This window comes from Crassostrea angulata, chromosome 10 (genome assembly GCF_025612915.1).
Source record: "Crassostrea angulata isolate pt1a10 chromosome 10, ASM2561291v2, whole genome shotgun sequence".
Classification (NCBI taxonomy): domain Eukaryota; kingdom Metazoa; phylum Mollusca; class Bivalvia; order Ostreida; family Ostreidae; genus Magallana; species Magallana angulata.
Window position 1 is genome coordinate 27,166,363 of NC_069120.1, and position 18,155 is coordinate 27,184,517.

At 33.2% G+C, this 18,155-nt stretch overlaps 1 protein-coding gene across 1 annotated transcript; it reads right to left on the reverse strand.

Moving 5' to 3' along the window:
- Positions 1 to 1,706: 1,706 nt before the first annotated feature.
- On the reverse strand, positions 1,707 to 16,523 carry LOC128166587 (glycine dehydrogenase (decarboxylating), mitochondrial-like). The gene is made up of 25 exons (XM_052831855.1): positions 16,159 to 16,523; positions 13,589 to 13,667; positions 12,757 to 12,892; positions 12,350 to 12,514; positions 12,068 to 12,145; positions 10,246 to 10,393; positions 9,927 to 10,123; positions 9,327 to 9,423; positions 9,077 to 9,182; positions 8,416 to 8,555; positions 8,212 to 8,292; positions 7,994 to 8,094; positions 7,606 to 7,732; positions 6,919 to 7,061; positions 6,324 to 6,399; positions 6,055 to 6,180; positions 5,608 to 5,687; positions 5,442 to 5,511; positions 5,117 to 5,229; positions 4,380 to 4,639; positions 4,163 to 4,258; positions 3,910 to 4,017; positions 3,731 to 3,795; positions 3,422 to 3,502; positions 1,707 to 3,029 (listed from the first exon to the last, which is right to left on the reverse strand). The coding sequence occupies exons 1-25, from the start codon at positions 16,375 to 16,377 to the stop codon at positions 2,859 to 2,861; spliced, it is 3,063 nt and encodes a 1,020-aa protein (XP_052687815.1). The 5' UTR covers positions 16,378 to 16,523; the 3' UTR covers positions 1,707 to 2,858.
- Positions 16,524 to 18,155: the final 1,632 nt, after the last annotated feature.

Here is an 18,155-nt window from a genome sequence, read left to right on the forward strand (position 1 = left end):
AAAAAGAAATAAAAACATGTATACACCCCCGAGTTCTGTTTTCCGGAAACAACCTGCTTGGAAAATTCTGATGATCTTGTTTTGTACATTGCAAGTTACTGAGTAAGAAAATATTCTGGAAAAACACAACCAATGGGACCCGTTCAATTGTAACGTGTATGACGCGAAAGTCAGTTTTGTTATGCAATACATGATCTTTCATTCATTGTAAATACATGTACGCACATGTATGTACAACATAAAAAAAATTGCTTTGAAAAGATTATAATGATATGTGTCATGTAGCTAACGGTGCTATAAAGTAAAATATGTTTGTGGCAATGCCTGGCTAAAGCAAGGAGGGTCAATTTCCCCTCTACTTTTTTTTGCTAACAAGAAAATATTTGAAATAAATTTTATTCCATTTTCGCTGGCCAAGGGTTTCCAATATACTGCCGTTCCTTTATGAAAGATACCGAACATACTGTATCGGAAACCCTTAGCTAGTGAAGGTGATTTTATTCTAGAGAATATTGTGCTTGCATTGTAAAAAAAATTAGCATGGCGATTATAAAAGTATTCTTTGTCTGAAATGACGCATGACCTTTCCGCAATGTTTAGTTACACAGCTCTAAAATAAAGATTGCACAAAAAATAACAATTCAACATGGTTTCTGAAACCTAAATTAATCGTGCCGCTATTTGAAGAAACGAAACATAGTATACAGGAATCGAAATCCAGCAACGCGGCTTGTTCATCAAAATTTGTTAGTTTCCATCTTAAAAATCAATATTTTTAATTAACGGGGAAGTTTTTTTTACATACTCTTCATATAATATCAAATGGCGTCTGGTAACTATAGTCGAAAAATATTCTGTTTACAAAAACCCTTATTTCATTTACATTAATTCACGATTGTCAACGTGCAAACTGTAAATTCTTTATTTTACGCGAGACGGCCAGTACTTAATTTTGCGTTTCGCTGTTTTGTATCAGATCGCGAGAATATAAAATCGCGAGAGCCAATTTTTATGTTATTATAGCATATAGTTCAAAACTGTCTGAAAAAAAAATAATAAAAGCGAGATTTTAAAATCAGCGAGGGTTGCTTTTTGCAATTTAACGCGGATATTAACTCATAGCGTTTAATTTGGAATCTACAGTATAATACATTGTATAGGATACATCAGAAAAGAATAGAGTTTATTTCCAAATATGCATTGTTTATGAAATATTTATTGTTATTGAATATCAAATCTGTTTAAGTGTACCAAGCTGTGACTTCCTGTCGATTTTTCCCACTATGACCGTGTTCCAATTTCGCTTGCATGATTTTCTTAGGTTTTTTTTTGGTGTACGTTAGCTTATATTTTGACCTATTTTCAACAAATAGACTTATATTAAACCTAAAACAGATAGTGAAATAATTAAACCTAATTAAAATTAATTAAACCTAATTAAATGAAACATACAACAGATAACGTTATGTTTATATTCTGAACGGTGCAAGAGTTGTCAAACTTTGATAAAGCCCTCTTCTCCTTTAAAGACATCCCCAACAAATGCAAATTTCTGTTTTGTTTATGCTTTGAATAACCAAAATACTTATCATAAAATTAAGACTAAGAAAGCTAACTTTTTTACCACTTTTGTCCCATTTATTGTCTGTTTGCTTCTTTTTAAACTTTAAATCACTCATAAAAAATAATGTGAAAAGATGAATCAGTTAAAAATGTAATCATGATTTATTAAAATCAAAATACCCCACTAGGTTACTGATAAGAGTAACAGATCCAAACACAATGTACCGCTAAATAATACAAAGAAAATACATCGTGCATCATCATACTGTAGAAAGACATGGGTGGTGTAAATAATATCTTTCAAAAGAAAAAAAAAATAATGGCAACAAACTCTTGAAATAGCACTTTTATAAAGGAGACAATAAAAGTCAAGTCAAAACTTCAAAGTAACTAATGCTAATTAATATGCACTGAAGTATAACAGAACAATGCAGAAAAATCAGGATGGTATAAGGGGGGGGGGGGGGGGTGTTAGTTTTCAAGAGATTCATCATATACATCCAGATCAGTGCATGGCAATCTATGTTAACGTTTATCAAAATCTATATTTTGGTATTCATATTACTTTCATACATGTATATAGTCAGGTAAGATACAACTAAAAAATATTTGTACCGCTCAATTCAATACCAAATACCAAATTAGTACTAGTACACAAGTACCTGTACGTACATACAAAACGTCACCCCAAGCTAACATTGAACAGAAAAAAATCTGCTCATAATATTATATAGTACATGTAATACATGTATATAACACCTAATGAGGCACACAAAAATACAAGATCTTAACAAAATTATTTTCTTTAAAAATCCTTGTAAATAAATGTAAAGAATTATATTTCTAACAGGAGATTCCCAAAAAAAAAAAAATCAATAAAGAAAGAAAGGAAATATATAGGGTTAATATAATACATGCACATGAAAAATTGAATCCTTATAAAATGACCAAGACTACTTTATACCAAATACAAAAAGAAAAGTAAATACTCCTTCCATCTTTTCCTTTCACACATGTACAATTTCAACTGGATTTCATGTGTGTAATACAGTAATGTTCTTTTCTTTTAAATCCAGCAGTAACCACTATTACGGTAAATGAGCTAATTTTTTTTCATCTAAAATGCCCCAGGCATCAATTTTATTTTCTTATAAATCTAAGATGTCTAGCAATGTATATGAAAAATACTTTGAAGCGCGAATTGTCTTTCAGATATGCATCATTGACATTTAACAGAAAGTGTGCGCATTTATCAAAAGTGTACTCCTAATCAAAATCACAGTGAACTGCTGACACTATTGCGCCGCTGTCTTCGCTTTCTCCTTGCGTTGTGCTAGTTCATCAACAAAAGGGGATTCATAGTACATTTCCATGGGAGGGCATGTACAGACTAAGTTCTGATCACCATAAATGTCATCTATCCGACTCACTGTTGGCCAAAACTTTGTGGTGGATGTTACAAATGGCTGAAAGTAGATAAGATCAAGCTCTGCACCAAATACTTGAATATGTAAAACTGTTTATGGTCACTTGTAATGGAGAGTACATTTAACTTTTAGAATAATGCAATATTTTGTTCATTCAAACCTCATAAGGCAGTGAAAAAACATTATTGTATATGAGGATTCCAAAGATCAACGTTTAAAGGCACAAAGAAATAGTGGATGGGACTTTCAACATACTTCAACATATTAATGGTACATGTACATGTTTTTGACTCATTAATTTTAAAGATCATGAAGTTCAATTGTAAATGTCTCAAAATTTAATAACATGATAGATTATTTTGGATTAAGATTAAGCAATATTGTATTGAAACCATTCGAGATTAAAAATCTAGTTCAAAATAAAAACATACTGCAGGAAAAACAGCAACTTCTCTAGAATATGGTCGATCCCAATGTGAAGAGAGAACTTCAGCCTGAGTGTGTGGTGCCATCTGTGAAAAAAAACAACCCTCGATTGAAAAAAGTACATATATCCCCTCTCCCTTGTAAAAAAAAAATACAACTTACCCTTTCAAACAGCTTCTGTATACGAGTATGTATATGTACCTTAGTTACAAAATGTACATTTAATGCTTCAAATATTTGACAAAAAAATGAATAATAATTTATCAGAATACAAAAATGTTTATTATATAAATCGGCAACAAAATTGGGTCTACCTTTATTGGATTCATTTTAGAATCATATCTTCCTTCTTCTATATCTTTTATTTCCTGTCTGATTTCTGTTATAAAGAAAGGAACATGCTTACATTGTACAAAGTTATTCTGAAAAATTCCTTTAGAGATGCTTAAAGAAAAAAAAGTTATGAGAAAATCTTATTTTAATATTATTTTACCAATTAAAGCATCACAGAATCTGTCCAGTTCCGCTTTGTCCTCGGACTCTGTGGGCTCCACCATCAGTGTTCCCACCACTGGCCAAGAGGTGGTAGGGGAGTGGAAACCTGTCAGTGACCAAAAAAATCTAGTGTGTACAGAACAGTGTTATTGGAATAAATCAAGAGTCAATCCTATCACACATCAAAGTAACTTAAATACTCGTGGAATAAATAGGTATAAATTTCATCAGAGAAAATAGAGAATACACACCATAATCTTGTAGTCTTTTGGCAATATCCATCACTTCAATTCCAGCAGTTTTCTTGAATTCTCTGCAGTCTATGATAAATTCATGGGCAACGCATCCTAAAACATCACAAAAGTCATTAAATGACAAATTTTCATTTTCAAAATAAACTCTCAAATGACCCATATAATTCTTGATCTCAAATAAACGTTGGATTATAGATCACAACAAATTTCTCACCCTCCTCATTCTTGTAGAGTGTTTTATAATATCCCTCCAGTCTTTTACTCATGTAGTTAGCATTGAGAATAGCCACCTCAGAGGCGTGTCTCAGACCCTTGGCTCCCATCATCTTAATGTAGCCCCACGAGATCGGCAGGATGGCGCTGGAGCCAAACGGGGCAGCTGACACCACTCCAAAGGACTTGGCCTCCGGTCCAGTGGTTCCATAGGGCGGAATGACAGGGTGGGTGGGTAGGTATGGCGCTAGATGTTTCTTCCTGTAAAGTGACCAAATTTTGGTTGTTGTAAATACATACTCAATTGATAATTTTAGAAGAGAAAGTGTGTATAGTCAAGCAATGTCCACATAAATTGATAGTTTCAAACATCAACATGTATTGGAATCAAAGTACATGTAACAGTATCACATTTATCCTAATCTGCAAAGAAGTATCATAAATCACATAGCGACTGACAGTTTTTTGTCAGTTCTTGTCTAATACTGTGGAATCATTTTCATCTGGGAGGTTAATGTTCATGGGGGCCAAAATTTTCCTGGTTCATAGGGATGTAATTTTGTTGGTAGTGTATTTGGGAGAATTTTAATAAATAACAAACTAATGAATGTGTATAGGACCATTGGGATGTAAATTCGTGGGCAAGGATTACCCATGAAAACCACTAACATTGGTCCCCCAATGAACAATGATGAATCCACAGTACAGAAGTACTTTTTAGAAAGGTTTTTCTCTTACACTCCGATGGGTCCCATTCCTGGTCCACCCCCTCCATGGGGGATACAGAAAGTCTTGTGGAGGTTCAAGTGTGAGACGTCTGACCCATAGTCTGAAGGCCGACAGATTCCCACCTGTTCATAACATTAACACATACAACACCAGTTCATAAAACAGTACATAACAAAAATAATTTTCTTTTTAACATCTAGTTTAAAAAATGCAAAAATTTTTATAATGAAATAACAGTATCTGAGCACATAATGATGATGAAAACGCAAAATCAACTATGAGGAAAAACTACAGATACAAGTTTCTATCAAATAAAATGAGCAAAATATGTCACCTGAGCATTCATGTTGGCTCCATCCAGATACACCTGGCCCCCATGACTATGAATGAGGTCACAAATCTCTCTGTAATTGACAGGTCATAAATATGAATGCAGAGGAATTTTCAGCAAAAAGCTAGAAGAAAAGGACTGATGATTAAACACAACAAACAAATGTTACCTGACTTCCTTGTCAAAGACCCCGTTGGTGGATGGATAGGTGATCATCAGACATGCCAGTGTATCTTTGTACTTCTCACACTGCAAATAAAGGGGAAACAATCCTCATTCTTATGTCACATACCTGTTTATCTATTCATGGAGGAATCACGGACAACATTTTACCCAAATTAAATTCTATTACAAATCTTGCATATAAATTCGTTTTTTATCTGGCAGAGGGATGTTGTAACTACATATTTAAGCACTCACAATATGACTTACATTCAATAAATTTAAAACCTTGTGATTTTAGAATACTATTTTCAATTAAACACTTAATGCTTGAAATATTCATATCTCTCATTATCAATTTTCTAGTTTTTAAGGGGAAAAGATGGAGGGTGGGAGGAAAATGCAACAAATCACAATCAAAATCAGGAAAATGGTGTACATGTATAAAACTAACCATTGCACGTAAATGACGCATATCAATAGCCCCATTTTTATCTACATTGATAGGCTGAATCTTCATGCCTGCCATCTGAGCGCTGGCTGGATTTGTCCCATGAGCAGAGGTTGGAATAAGGCACACCTATATCAGAAAACAATATTCTGTGAGCGAATGGCAATCCTCAAAACATTCAGATACTTACATAAATCAAAACCTCAAAACTATACATGAGTCAATCAAAATTCATAGAGAGCATCTTGTTTGAATCGGGACAATATACTTACTGTTCTCTGGTCCTCCCCGTTCGCATGGAGATAGGCCATGATGGCTCTTAGACCGGCATACTCTCCTTGAGCACCACTGTCAATCATAATATAGAGCTCATTTTTTACAAAAGAACTTACGACAAAGTCGTAAATATTTTCAGTCTTATGGAATGATATTTTAAGAACAAAACTTAAACAAACAATATTTAAACAACTATTCTGATGTCCATAATTATATCTTACAGCCATGAGAACAAAATTAATTTGGTTGCAAGTTTTTTTTTTTATAAAACAGCGCCTTGGTTTCAATTGAGAGTAATTTAAAAGATACTATACTAATTGTATTTTTGCAATTTAATTTAATTTTTTTAAAAAATTAGGTCATGTTTCAAATCAAAATACAATATTGGCTACACATATATATATATATATATATATATATATATATATATATATATATATATATATATAATTATTATATATTGATATTTTTTGTGTGTTTAGAAATTTATTTTAAATAAATACACACATACTGATATACATATACATATATAATTACATTTTTTTAAGTCCCTGCATATTTCTCATTGCAAGTTATTAATAAACAACTGACCTGTTTGGTTGGAACGAGATTTTGTCATATCCTGTAATCTCACACAGATCTCTTTCCAGCTCCTCAAACATCTGTTTATATCCTAGAGTCTGCTCCAAAGGAACAAAGGGATGAATGTTAGCAAACTCCTTCCAGGAGCAAGGCTAAAATTAATTGAAAATACAAATTAAAAGATTAAAAGGGACATGGTCACATTTTTTTTTTCTTCAAATTTTACATTTACAATTTCAAGGTTTTAATAAGAATGATAAACTATTGGAGAAGCCCCATGCAATTTTAACTATTTTAGACATAATAAACAACACATGTTTTTTCCAAATTCATGAGTTTTTTCTAAGCATTTACATCTATTACTGTACGTTGTATATATATAGATTGCATTACTGTAAAAAGAAGCCGAGGCCAGCAATAGTATCAAGACTTTACAGGTTTTTTTTTAGTTCGCTTCATTTGAGTGCTGTGATTTCATCAATATTCAATGAATACACATTTTCGTGGATTTCGTTGTTAAGTTGATCCACAAAATTAAGTGTTCATTGAAGTGCAACTTCTATTAAAATTTTGTATTGATAGGGTCATTGGCAACAAACTGTAATTTCACTTTATACACGAAAATTGATACTCTTGAATATTAATGAAACCAATGTACATGAGTACAATGTCTACACTACAACAATCAAAGCTCACCATCATCTCCGTGGTACTATTGAGCTTCATGGTACAAGACCCCAGGGGAATCATCGAGTGGACCAGGGACAGATCTTTGTTCTCCAGGTGTTTCATGTAACGCACTATGTTGGTTTCAGAATGGTACCTAATAACATTCATTCCAAATTTATATATGAATACAGTTGCAACATTGAAAACAAAACTGTAAATTTGTTAGATAATAGATTTTTTGCGCAATTTATTCTTAATATGTGAGTAAAAATCATCCATGCACAGATTCATGATATTTGGCTCATGAAAATACATGTACCATGTGTACCGGTACAGCTTTTATCTGTTACATTTGAATTAATTTAAAACATAAACTACATAATTTCTGAATACAGAAATGAGCTTGATTACTGACTTGTTGAACACAGGATGTGAGAGGAAGTCAGACGTTCTTCTGAAGCCAGTTTCTTCTATGCTTGTGGCAGGATGTGCTCCCATTTCTTCTGCAATAGCTTCCTGTTTTTGAATGAACAATCTATATTTATTGAATGAATGATGTATATAAAATGAAAGATCTGTCAATTTTAACTGTTACTCATAAGAGATAAGAGCAAATTAAAAATTCACTCATACTATGCTTGAGTGGCAGCCGACAATGTGTAAAAGTTCCCTCAGGTCTTCTCTTTCAACTGTTTCATCCAAAGAAATTCCAACCTACAGAGACAAAATGCATGTAATATTTAGTCTCAATGAAGATTAATTGTTTGCACACAGAAATTGATATACATGTACATTTATTACAGAAACATGTAGTCTCAATAAAGATAAATTCCTTACACTCCCATCCAGGTAGTATCGGAGGTTGATCCTGTGCTTATTGGCACGATGGATGATTTCGTTCTGTCCATTTCTTGGTGTGAATTTGATGGTATCAAAAAACATGTTGGTTTTCAGTGTGTGACCAGCCTTTTTCACTCCTGTTATTGAACATAGAAAATTTGTTAAAGAAAAATTCCTAATATTCAAGGCTTTCTAATACAAATGTAATTGTACTGGTACTCGAGAACTAAGGAAAAATTCATAAATTCACAGTTTTCAAAATTGATTTTGGTTAAAGAGATTACAATTGTTTGGTAGTAAGCGTTTTGTTTCAGAAGGTCATAACATTGCTACATAAGGCTGATGAGATTTATGACTGTCATAAAGATAAGTTCTTTTTTTTAAATTCATCCCCAGGTCCCAGGATAGAGCAATGACACTTAAGAAAACAGCTAACAATGTGAAATGGAAACAAGTTAAATTTATGAGTTCTCTATGGCAAAGCAGTTTACAAGCTATGGATAAATTACAAAACTGTTTCATGACACAGCTAGGTGACAGATTTGTAGAAACTATTTTATATCACCATGAAAAAACAGGGTATAATAGGGCAATGGACATGCATGACCAACAAATTATTGTTCCAGATTCTGAGAAAATGATCAATTTAGTTCTAAACCTTCAGCAAGGATGAGTGTTGCATTATGAACTCGTTTGCCTATATGCTTCAGCCCTGCTCGTCCATGATAAACAGCATACATGGCAGACATGTTGGCCAGTAATGCCTACAATCCATTAAAATGCACTCAATTTGTGTAAATATAAACATCATTCGGTGAAAGTTTCCCTGAAAATTTCATTTGCGCATTGTAAAAGAGTGCATCAATATTAAGGTTAGCAGTTGTCTTAAGGGTAAATATTCCCCTGACCTGGGCGGTACAAATGTTACTGGTGGCCTTGTCTCGTCTGATGTGCTGCTCGCGCGTCTGTAGAGCTAACCTGAGGGCTTCTTTGTTGTTTGCATCTCTGTAATGAATGAACAACATTTTGAACATGAAAAATTCAAAATGCTTGTAAACTGAGCAATACCAAATTTACAAAAATAATGTATTTTTATCCACTTCGTATTTCCTCAATTTCATTGGAAAACAAATTATAGTAGTCAATAGAGGATGAAAAAGCAAATGACAAAACTGGATCAAGCCAGTGCGATCAATGACAAACTTTTGTGCAATTTGCTCTGCTGAGTTTTATAGTCATATAAACAGTCGTATAAATCTTTGTCAATAAGATACAGTACCTGGATATTTGTTTAATCCCATTTAATTTTTTTCATTGATGTTCATATGTGTTATAAAGGTGGCAATCCATGCAGAAAAAAACTATTTTAGATGATGTAATTTTGCAGCAATGTTCTTTAAAAATTACCTTTCAAAATTTTTTTAAAGTAAAATAATGTATATTCAATTTTCATAGCTCAGTTTCGTTTTTTTTCTTTTATTTTCAATCCATTTTAGTTTAGGACATACCTTGTCACACCTATCATTCTGCCAGGCAGCAGTCTGAGAAACTCATTTTTAGTGGAGAAGAACCCTGCATGAGGGCCCCCGTATCCCATGGGAATTCCAAATCGCTGGCTGGACCCCACTGCAATGTCTACTCCAAACTCCCCCGGGGGACGCAGCATGGTCAGTGCCAAAAGGTCAGTGGCACAGGTCACGAGGGTCTGGAAAAAATACATGACGCTATCGTGTGCAACATCCCATGAAAAGACAGTAAAATGTTGTGTACACTCCTCATATACATTAACCATGGTGGATGTTGGCCACCCAGTAATTGGCTACTAACTCCGTTTGCGTGGGCATTGTCCACCAGTTCCATGTAGTCATGGACGTGTCCATCAGTATCCGGATACTGAATCAGAATTCCGGAGATATCCCTGTTGGAGAAATCCATATCCTTCCAATCCAACCGGATAACATCAATTCCTAATGCACTGAAATCAATTCAATAACTGACCATGAATGCTACGCAGAAATACTTATGCTGAAACACAGTTGTGTGAAATATGTATCAAGCATGTTTGTACCATAAGGAGAGTTATTTTGGATTTTTAAGACTACATTTCAAAAAGTTTGGGTCATAAGTATTTACTGCGGTACTAACTAGTGGGAATATTTATGCCATCCTACAAAACAAATGGTATATACCACATTCTCTCAAACTCACCAAACTCCCTCTAAATATTATGACAAAATGAAAGCTGTGTTCAATATGACAATGTTCCTAATACATGTAGTTAGTTATTTGGTCAGTATAGGCCATTGGTTTTTAAACTGACTAGGTGACTTAGATTTGAAGATCTTTGCATTGAAACTCGAATAAGCTTCACTGTATTTGACATCTTGAGATTGTACCATAGCTTGGCGAGTTTTCTATTGTTAAAAGTGTGGGTTATTTGTACATACCCCACACCTTTTTTTTTAACTCCGCCCACTATCTCGAGTAAAAACAACATCAACAAAGTTGTTTTTTAGCACGTCAATAATCCTCCACAGTAAGAACTTCCTCCAGATCAAAACTGCCAAAACTCAATACGGATAAGTGACTCGACTGACTTAGTTTGTCGTAAAAATCTCATTTTTAGCTCGAGACAAAACAATATTGGCAGTGGCTTTGTCAGAAAGACTCTATTTTAATATTCCTCTCCATGTGTGCGGACAAGTAGAGAATCGCGTGTTAAATGAAATAGGGGTATCCTGTTTAAAGGTTTTATAGAAATTCAATCACATGATAGGAAAGCGTTTAAATAGAAAACTTGTTTTGGGGACAGAGTGAATAGCGGTATCCAATCGAATTTGGCATTAACCATTCACGGTTTCCCAACAAGCATTTCTCAAATAATATTTTTTTTTTGCTTATTGATTGATTTTGTTCAAAATACATATGTACATGTTTTTTCAGCCACTTTTAAAAAACATACTTTGATACAGAGTATCAAATAAGATTTAAAAAAACTAATTACCTTCATCAATTTAAATAAATTTCAATTGTTTAAACAGAAGCATTGCACAATTTGGGGTTCATACATATGAAATTGTGTTAATAAGTTTAATTTTTTGAAGCAAATATCGATACTACAAGTCGGAAAATGAATGAATATGAAATAAAAATATAACAATGTAAAGTCGATCCATTCATTAGGGCTATGACTTTTTTAAGAAAAATTAAGAATACTTAATCTTTGTAGGGGTTAGAAAGTCATTTTGGAAATTCATGAAGTAGAATGTACATATATAAAGACCAACGCATTGGCTACGTATTGTTTAGAGGCAAGTGCACTTCTGATATTAATATGATAATAAGATATAATGAATAATCGTAAACTATGGTACAAGTAACTTACCCCATATAATATTGTTGATTATGTGCAGATACCCGATGGGCGTGGTCATAACGACACTCGGGAGCTACGCTCCCTCGTGTCATAATGACCACGCCCATCGGGTATCTGCACATAACCGACAATATTATATGGGGTAACTACTACATACCTTACAAGTTTAAAAAAAACATCAAAAGTCATGCACAATTAACATTTTCTAAAGAATATTTGAATAAAATCATGCATTCATGTGTAACACCAAAAACATTTAAAGCCTTGAACTACCTTGCTCTAGTTTCCACTACACCAATGGTCTGAGGATGACAGTGTTTATCTATGTAAAACTTCCTTCTCTTATTGTGTCTGAAATTAAAAAAAAATATCACATCAGTTTTGAAATCACAACTAAGTTTACTCAAATATAACTTACTAACAAGAGACCCATAGGCTTTAATGGTGACTTGAGAATAACATCCAGGGGGGCATTTACCGGTAAATCACACAATTCAAAAGAGGGCTAGTTGCTAATAATTTTCTTGGCCTTAAAAAGTTTTCTTCGTCTCTTACCTGTAGCAAAGTCCCATGGCTTCTGCTGCAGCTGTGGCCTCATCCAGCAGTGAGGCGTTGGCGATGGGGAGGCCTGTCATGTCTACCACCATTGTCTGATAGTTCAGCAGACTCTCCAGTCGCCCCTGGGCCAGCTCTGCCTGGTAAGGGGTGTACTGGGTGGTCCTGTGTTAAAACATATTGAAATAGTTGTGGTCAAAGACCCTGAACTAAAAGGTATCAAAAATGGCCTGATTTCAGAGCTTTAAGAAATTGCAATTATTGACATCTGGAATTTAACGAATTAACATTCTAATAATTTACATTTATCTGCTCTATTAAAATATGCATATGCACTGCCAAGTGCTTTGAATGATTGCATAGAAAAATTTATGAATCACTATAACTAGAAATAACAAATTCCATACCATCCAGGGTTTTCAAAAATATTTCTCAGTATGGTGTGAGGGGTATATGTGTTGTAATAGCCGATTCCAATGTAGCTGCGCCAGACTTCATTTTTATTGGCCATCATCTCTAGTTTCTCGATCAACTCCAGCTCACCTGTGCATAGTAAAAGAAAAGTCCTAAAGATGTTTTTTCCCCCTTTTAAATCCTTAAATCAGGACTAATCAGCCATTAATTTCATTTTTAAAGGGAGCTTTTGGAATTTTTCTCTCAATGCTGGATGCAGACAAATTGAATAGATGACAATGCTATACAGGTAAACAAGTATAGTTGTATACTGGTACATATACAGTCCCTTTCTAATGCACTTTAAATTTTTGTCTCTCAATCTTAGATGTAATTTTGTATCAGTAAATACACCATGTTGGATATTTGTGTAAGTTTACAACAAAACTATTTGGAATTTGGAAGATCCAGTATTATAATAATTTTTTTATGACCTTTTTCTGACACCCCACCCCACCCCAAACAACAACAGACATCAATCAAATTAGATCGGTGCGCTAGAATGAAGTAATTCTTTATCATATTAAGGTCAAAATATTATTTTTTAAATGTGCATGTATATTTAAAGGGATTGGGAATTTTGCCCACTGACCTACGAGTACCCAACAAATTTTTAAAAGCCTTTCAAACTACAGAGTACTTAAATTTACAATAATATTTACAGTAACTTGCTTTGGCAACTCATACTTGGCTGTTGTTTGAAGTGAGATCTCTCAAGGGGATAAATGGCATGGATTTTTAAATTCACTAATTAATAATTCAGTCATGTCATCATATATACGGTACCTAATGGCTCATCTAGATTCAGTTCTCTGTCCATCAAAATGTTGGCTGGCACAGCCTTGACAATCAACTCATCGATGGTCTGTAAATAAAAAAAAATCAACAAATGTTTTTAACTAGTGGAATTTTTAAAATGGTTAACATATACAGTTCTTTCTCAAACACAACATAATTTTCCAGTCAACTCTCTCTCTCTCTCTCTCTCTCTCTCTCTCTCTCTCTCTCTCTCTCTCTCTCTCTCTCTGATTTGGATTAATAAATTTAACATTTATGGAAATAAGAGTCAGAGAGTGTTGTTTTAATGCCCAATATATCCACTGGTACCAGGTGTATTAGACGATCAAAGTAAGAGACAAAGTCAGAGGGTACAGGGAAGGAAAAGACAATCTCTCCAAATATTCTATATATATAACCAGTCCTATAATTATATACATTGTCTATTTAATTGCAATATATACCTTCAAAAGGGATGGTTTGAAATCAGTACTATGATAAAATGAATAAATAATGTGCTTCTACAGTAACATTAAACATAAAAATTTTAATTGGCTTCTTCAGTACTAACTCATGTACCGGTAGTATATCAAATGGTTCAATATTATCTCAAGCCATTGATAGCTAGTTTATGATTATGTGCATTGTTATCTTGAATGCCAGTTTTCACTCCTAACACCTGTATGTGACGTCACATTAAACCCATTTGGATTCTTATTACAAGAGTTAGCCTATGACTGCATCAGTAATTAACAACAATTTCATGTCCATGTATTATGTACATATGATTGTATAATTGAAAGTTTCCTTTAATTATTAAGTTCATTTTCCAACTATGTTCAACCCTTTTTAGTCAATATTTTAATGAGTAATATGAGATGTTCATTTCAATGAAATGGGTCATACACATATATATGCAATGGTGGTTCGAAGACTCAAAGTAGCATGAAAAGTCAATTAAACAATTTTTTTTAAAAAGTTTTCTCAGATTAAAGACCAAAATGCAATAAGAAAAATTGGTTTGCAGGCATCCAGACCAAAATGCAATAAGAAAAGTTGGTTTGCAGGCATCCAATGATTTCCAACTCTAGATGATAGCTTAATTAACAATAATAAATCTTGTTAGCTTAACAATAATAAATCTTATTAATAACGTTAACTGCAACTGTATGCAATAAACAAGAAAGATAATGTGCATGCAGTATTCAAATATTGATTTACTACTCTTAGTAAGATTTTTTTTCTTCTCTTATAATATTACATAATTTAAAATGACCAGTATTTGTTGAAATTAATGAATAAGGAATCATTTTTAGAGTTTTATGAAGTGAGCAAAAACAGTCAAGGGTTACCATGATCAATTCCAATAAGACCAACGTGTTTTACAATATAATAGATTTCATCATACCTGACTGTATTTGATCACCTCATAATACATGTAATATTCAAAGAATGCTTCCTTATTACTTAAGTTTATATAATTTTTAGCAATTTTATGATTAAAAATTAAAATAGTCATCAATGATTTGTATAATACAATACATTGACTTGTATAACAGACAAAGACACTGGAAAATGTAAATATTTCAAGTTACTGTGCAAAACAAAGTGAAATTATCGATCATGAATCATATTACATAGATGAAACTAAACATTTTTTTAAAAGTTTGCCCTGTCTTTGATGTCCATGTGTATACAGGGAATTTCTCATTTTTTCAAAAGGTGTGTGAAAATTAACTAGAAAATGAAAAAAAGAAAATAAGTGTGTCAGATGAAGAAGTTATATATGGATTTACTAAAGATTCAATCTCCCAAACAAAAGGGTTACAAAAAAAACTGGTTATGAAATATTGTTGAATGTTATATTTAATAATACAATTATGAAAAGCTGATTTTGTACACAATGGCATTATAGCCTAAACAGGTTATGACAAATCAATCAATTTGGTTATATAATTGCACACTCTTCCAAACAAGATAAAAACTAAATAGTGCAAAAGATGGAGAGAATTTTTTTTTAGTAATTTTTGTTACATTAATCTGCATAATATACATTAAAAAATAAATCAATTCCCAAGGAGTTTTGGATCTACTGATCAATTAATCTCCCAAAGAGTAGGGTTACTTTTTACCAAAAGAATTTAAGTTACATTTTATGTCTTCCATATAATAGATTTACCTTTTTTTTTGTTGGCAAAATAAATCTTTTTATTTTTCACATCGCAATATTATATCCCTTTTGGATATGGACTATTATTTTGGTCCTAACCACTGAGTTAATGTTATAAATATGTATCTCTTCTCAAGTTCTTTAATTAGTCCAATAATAAATAACTATTCAACAGCTGTTTATAAAAACAAATACATCTTTTAAAATATAAAAATAAGCATGGGTTATCTGATAAGACGATTGAATAACATTATGTAGGTAATCACAATATGGATGTCAAGGTTACAAAAACAGCTGATCCGTATCCTGCGAATATAGGCGCTACCTAATATGCATACAAAACGTAAACAACATCGTTGCAGATTACTACGAGGATAAACTATTAAATTATAAAAGAGAATAAGCTTACTTTCATGCCTATGAAATCCAACATCGCTTTCTTCTCGACTTCATTAGGCCCAATGTGTCTTTCAATAAAGTTGTCATGCCTTGGATAAAGTTTGTCCAGGGACGAGGTCCATCGTTTTACAACTGCGAATTGCGCTCCCGTACTCGTTTGCGTATGTGTTATTTGGGTATTTATGCGACCCCTTTTCCCGATACCAGAAACACACCGAATTCGGTACATCTTGTATGAGGCGATTGATACTAGAAAAATTCACTGTCAGACAATTTCCTTCTTGTTTTTCTTCATTGACCAGCAGGACCTTCGAACACCAAGGCGTCTCAGGCAGTTTAAACGGGTTGCGGAATTGGTTCCGCTAAATGACGTAAACTGTAACACACAAGTATTCAGGGGCAAAGTATCGTAAACATGTTTATATGCCCACAAGATAAATAATGGAGATACACGTGATACTTAAGAATTATGCAAGGGTCCAATATTACTGAAATTCTCTGGTAACATTTAAAATATGGCTATTATTAACCAATAACATTAGAGAATAAAGAATGACATAACTCAAAACAAGGCTATCATTAATTTATCTGTTTATATGATGAAGTGGATATAAAGCGTGTAGATTATTATATTAGCTTTAAAGATGCAATTTCGGTTTATTCTTGAATAGCAATATAAAAAACTAACGAAAACCTACATACCGGCTTGCAGTTTTCTTCTTCGGGTTTTAGATCACAATAGCATGTCCAGGGTTCAAGGTTAATGATATGCAATTATGTAAATTTGAACCAATGGTATTTGAAAATAAGGACAAACCCCCAAATAAGTTTTCCTTGCATGGTCATAAAGTCCCTACATGGACATTGACTCGTGGGCCAATCATATGCCTAAGAGTGTGGCGTGAGAACCATTCATCTTATCAATTTCACGGAATAAAATTGTCCACCTTCATATTTCGCTGACGGTGTGACTTTTTAAAATAATTGTGAGTCTTAAAAAATAGTTATATAACAATGATACAAAAACCTCGAGTATGCAGATTGTAATTTAAGTTTTTAATTATGTAAATATGATAGACGTGATACATCTTAATTTATAGATATTTTTTAATTACCGAATGACCAGTGTGCAAGGGCGTGTATACATGTATATCACATCTTCTCCTTTTTAAACCAGAAAAACAAAATCAACAAATAAAAACATTGCTTCTTTTTCACTTTTTGAAGTCACTTCGGTCATTATAAATTTATGTATACACTTTTTAAAAAAAACTGTTCAACGATTTCATAAGTTCTACACACATACATATATACGATATCCTCCTCAAGGATATTGCACCAACTAACACTGTATTCGACTGAGCATTTCCACAATAGCTATGTCCGTACCGGTATATAATACAATTAAAAGGCCAATGCCCTGTACAATACTGTGCTGTAAGCATGTTTCCGTTATACGACTACTTAATTCTTGTTTCCTTCTGCTTAAAAATCAAGGTCGTCGTCTTCTTTAGCATCATCATCTTCGTCGTCGTCGTCATCTTCATCATCATCATCATCATCATTCCAACCACGTTCATAAGCACCATCATCGTCATTATCATGAACAGCCGCAGTATCAGCATGAAGATTTTCAATATTATCGCCACTAATTCCTCCAAGCATGCAATACACATATGAACACTTTAGTTAACATTGAAGAGAATGTTGAAGAGGTTTAATTGGGTACATACATGTACATGTTTTATTTTTATTTTATTTCGTAAAACCACATCCAGGGGACCCCTAGCTGGTTCATGTTTTTGTTATACATCTTCGAAGTTGATATAGAATACAGCCGGAGTAATCCTGTTAGTGCGTATTTTATACATTATAGTGATAAAGTCTCTATTATTTTGCCCTCATCCGTGATTTTGCAATACATTAGCACCCCTGCTTATAGGATACCGGTAATATATGCTTGTTAATCAACCAAGTGTTATATCTGAATCCACTTCAAGGCGCCTA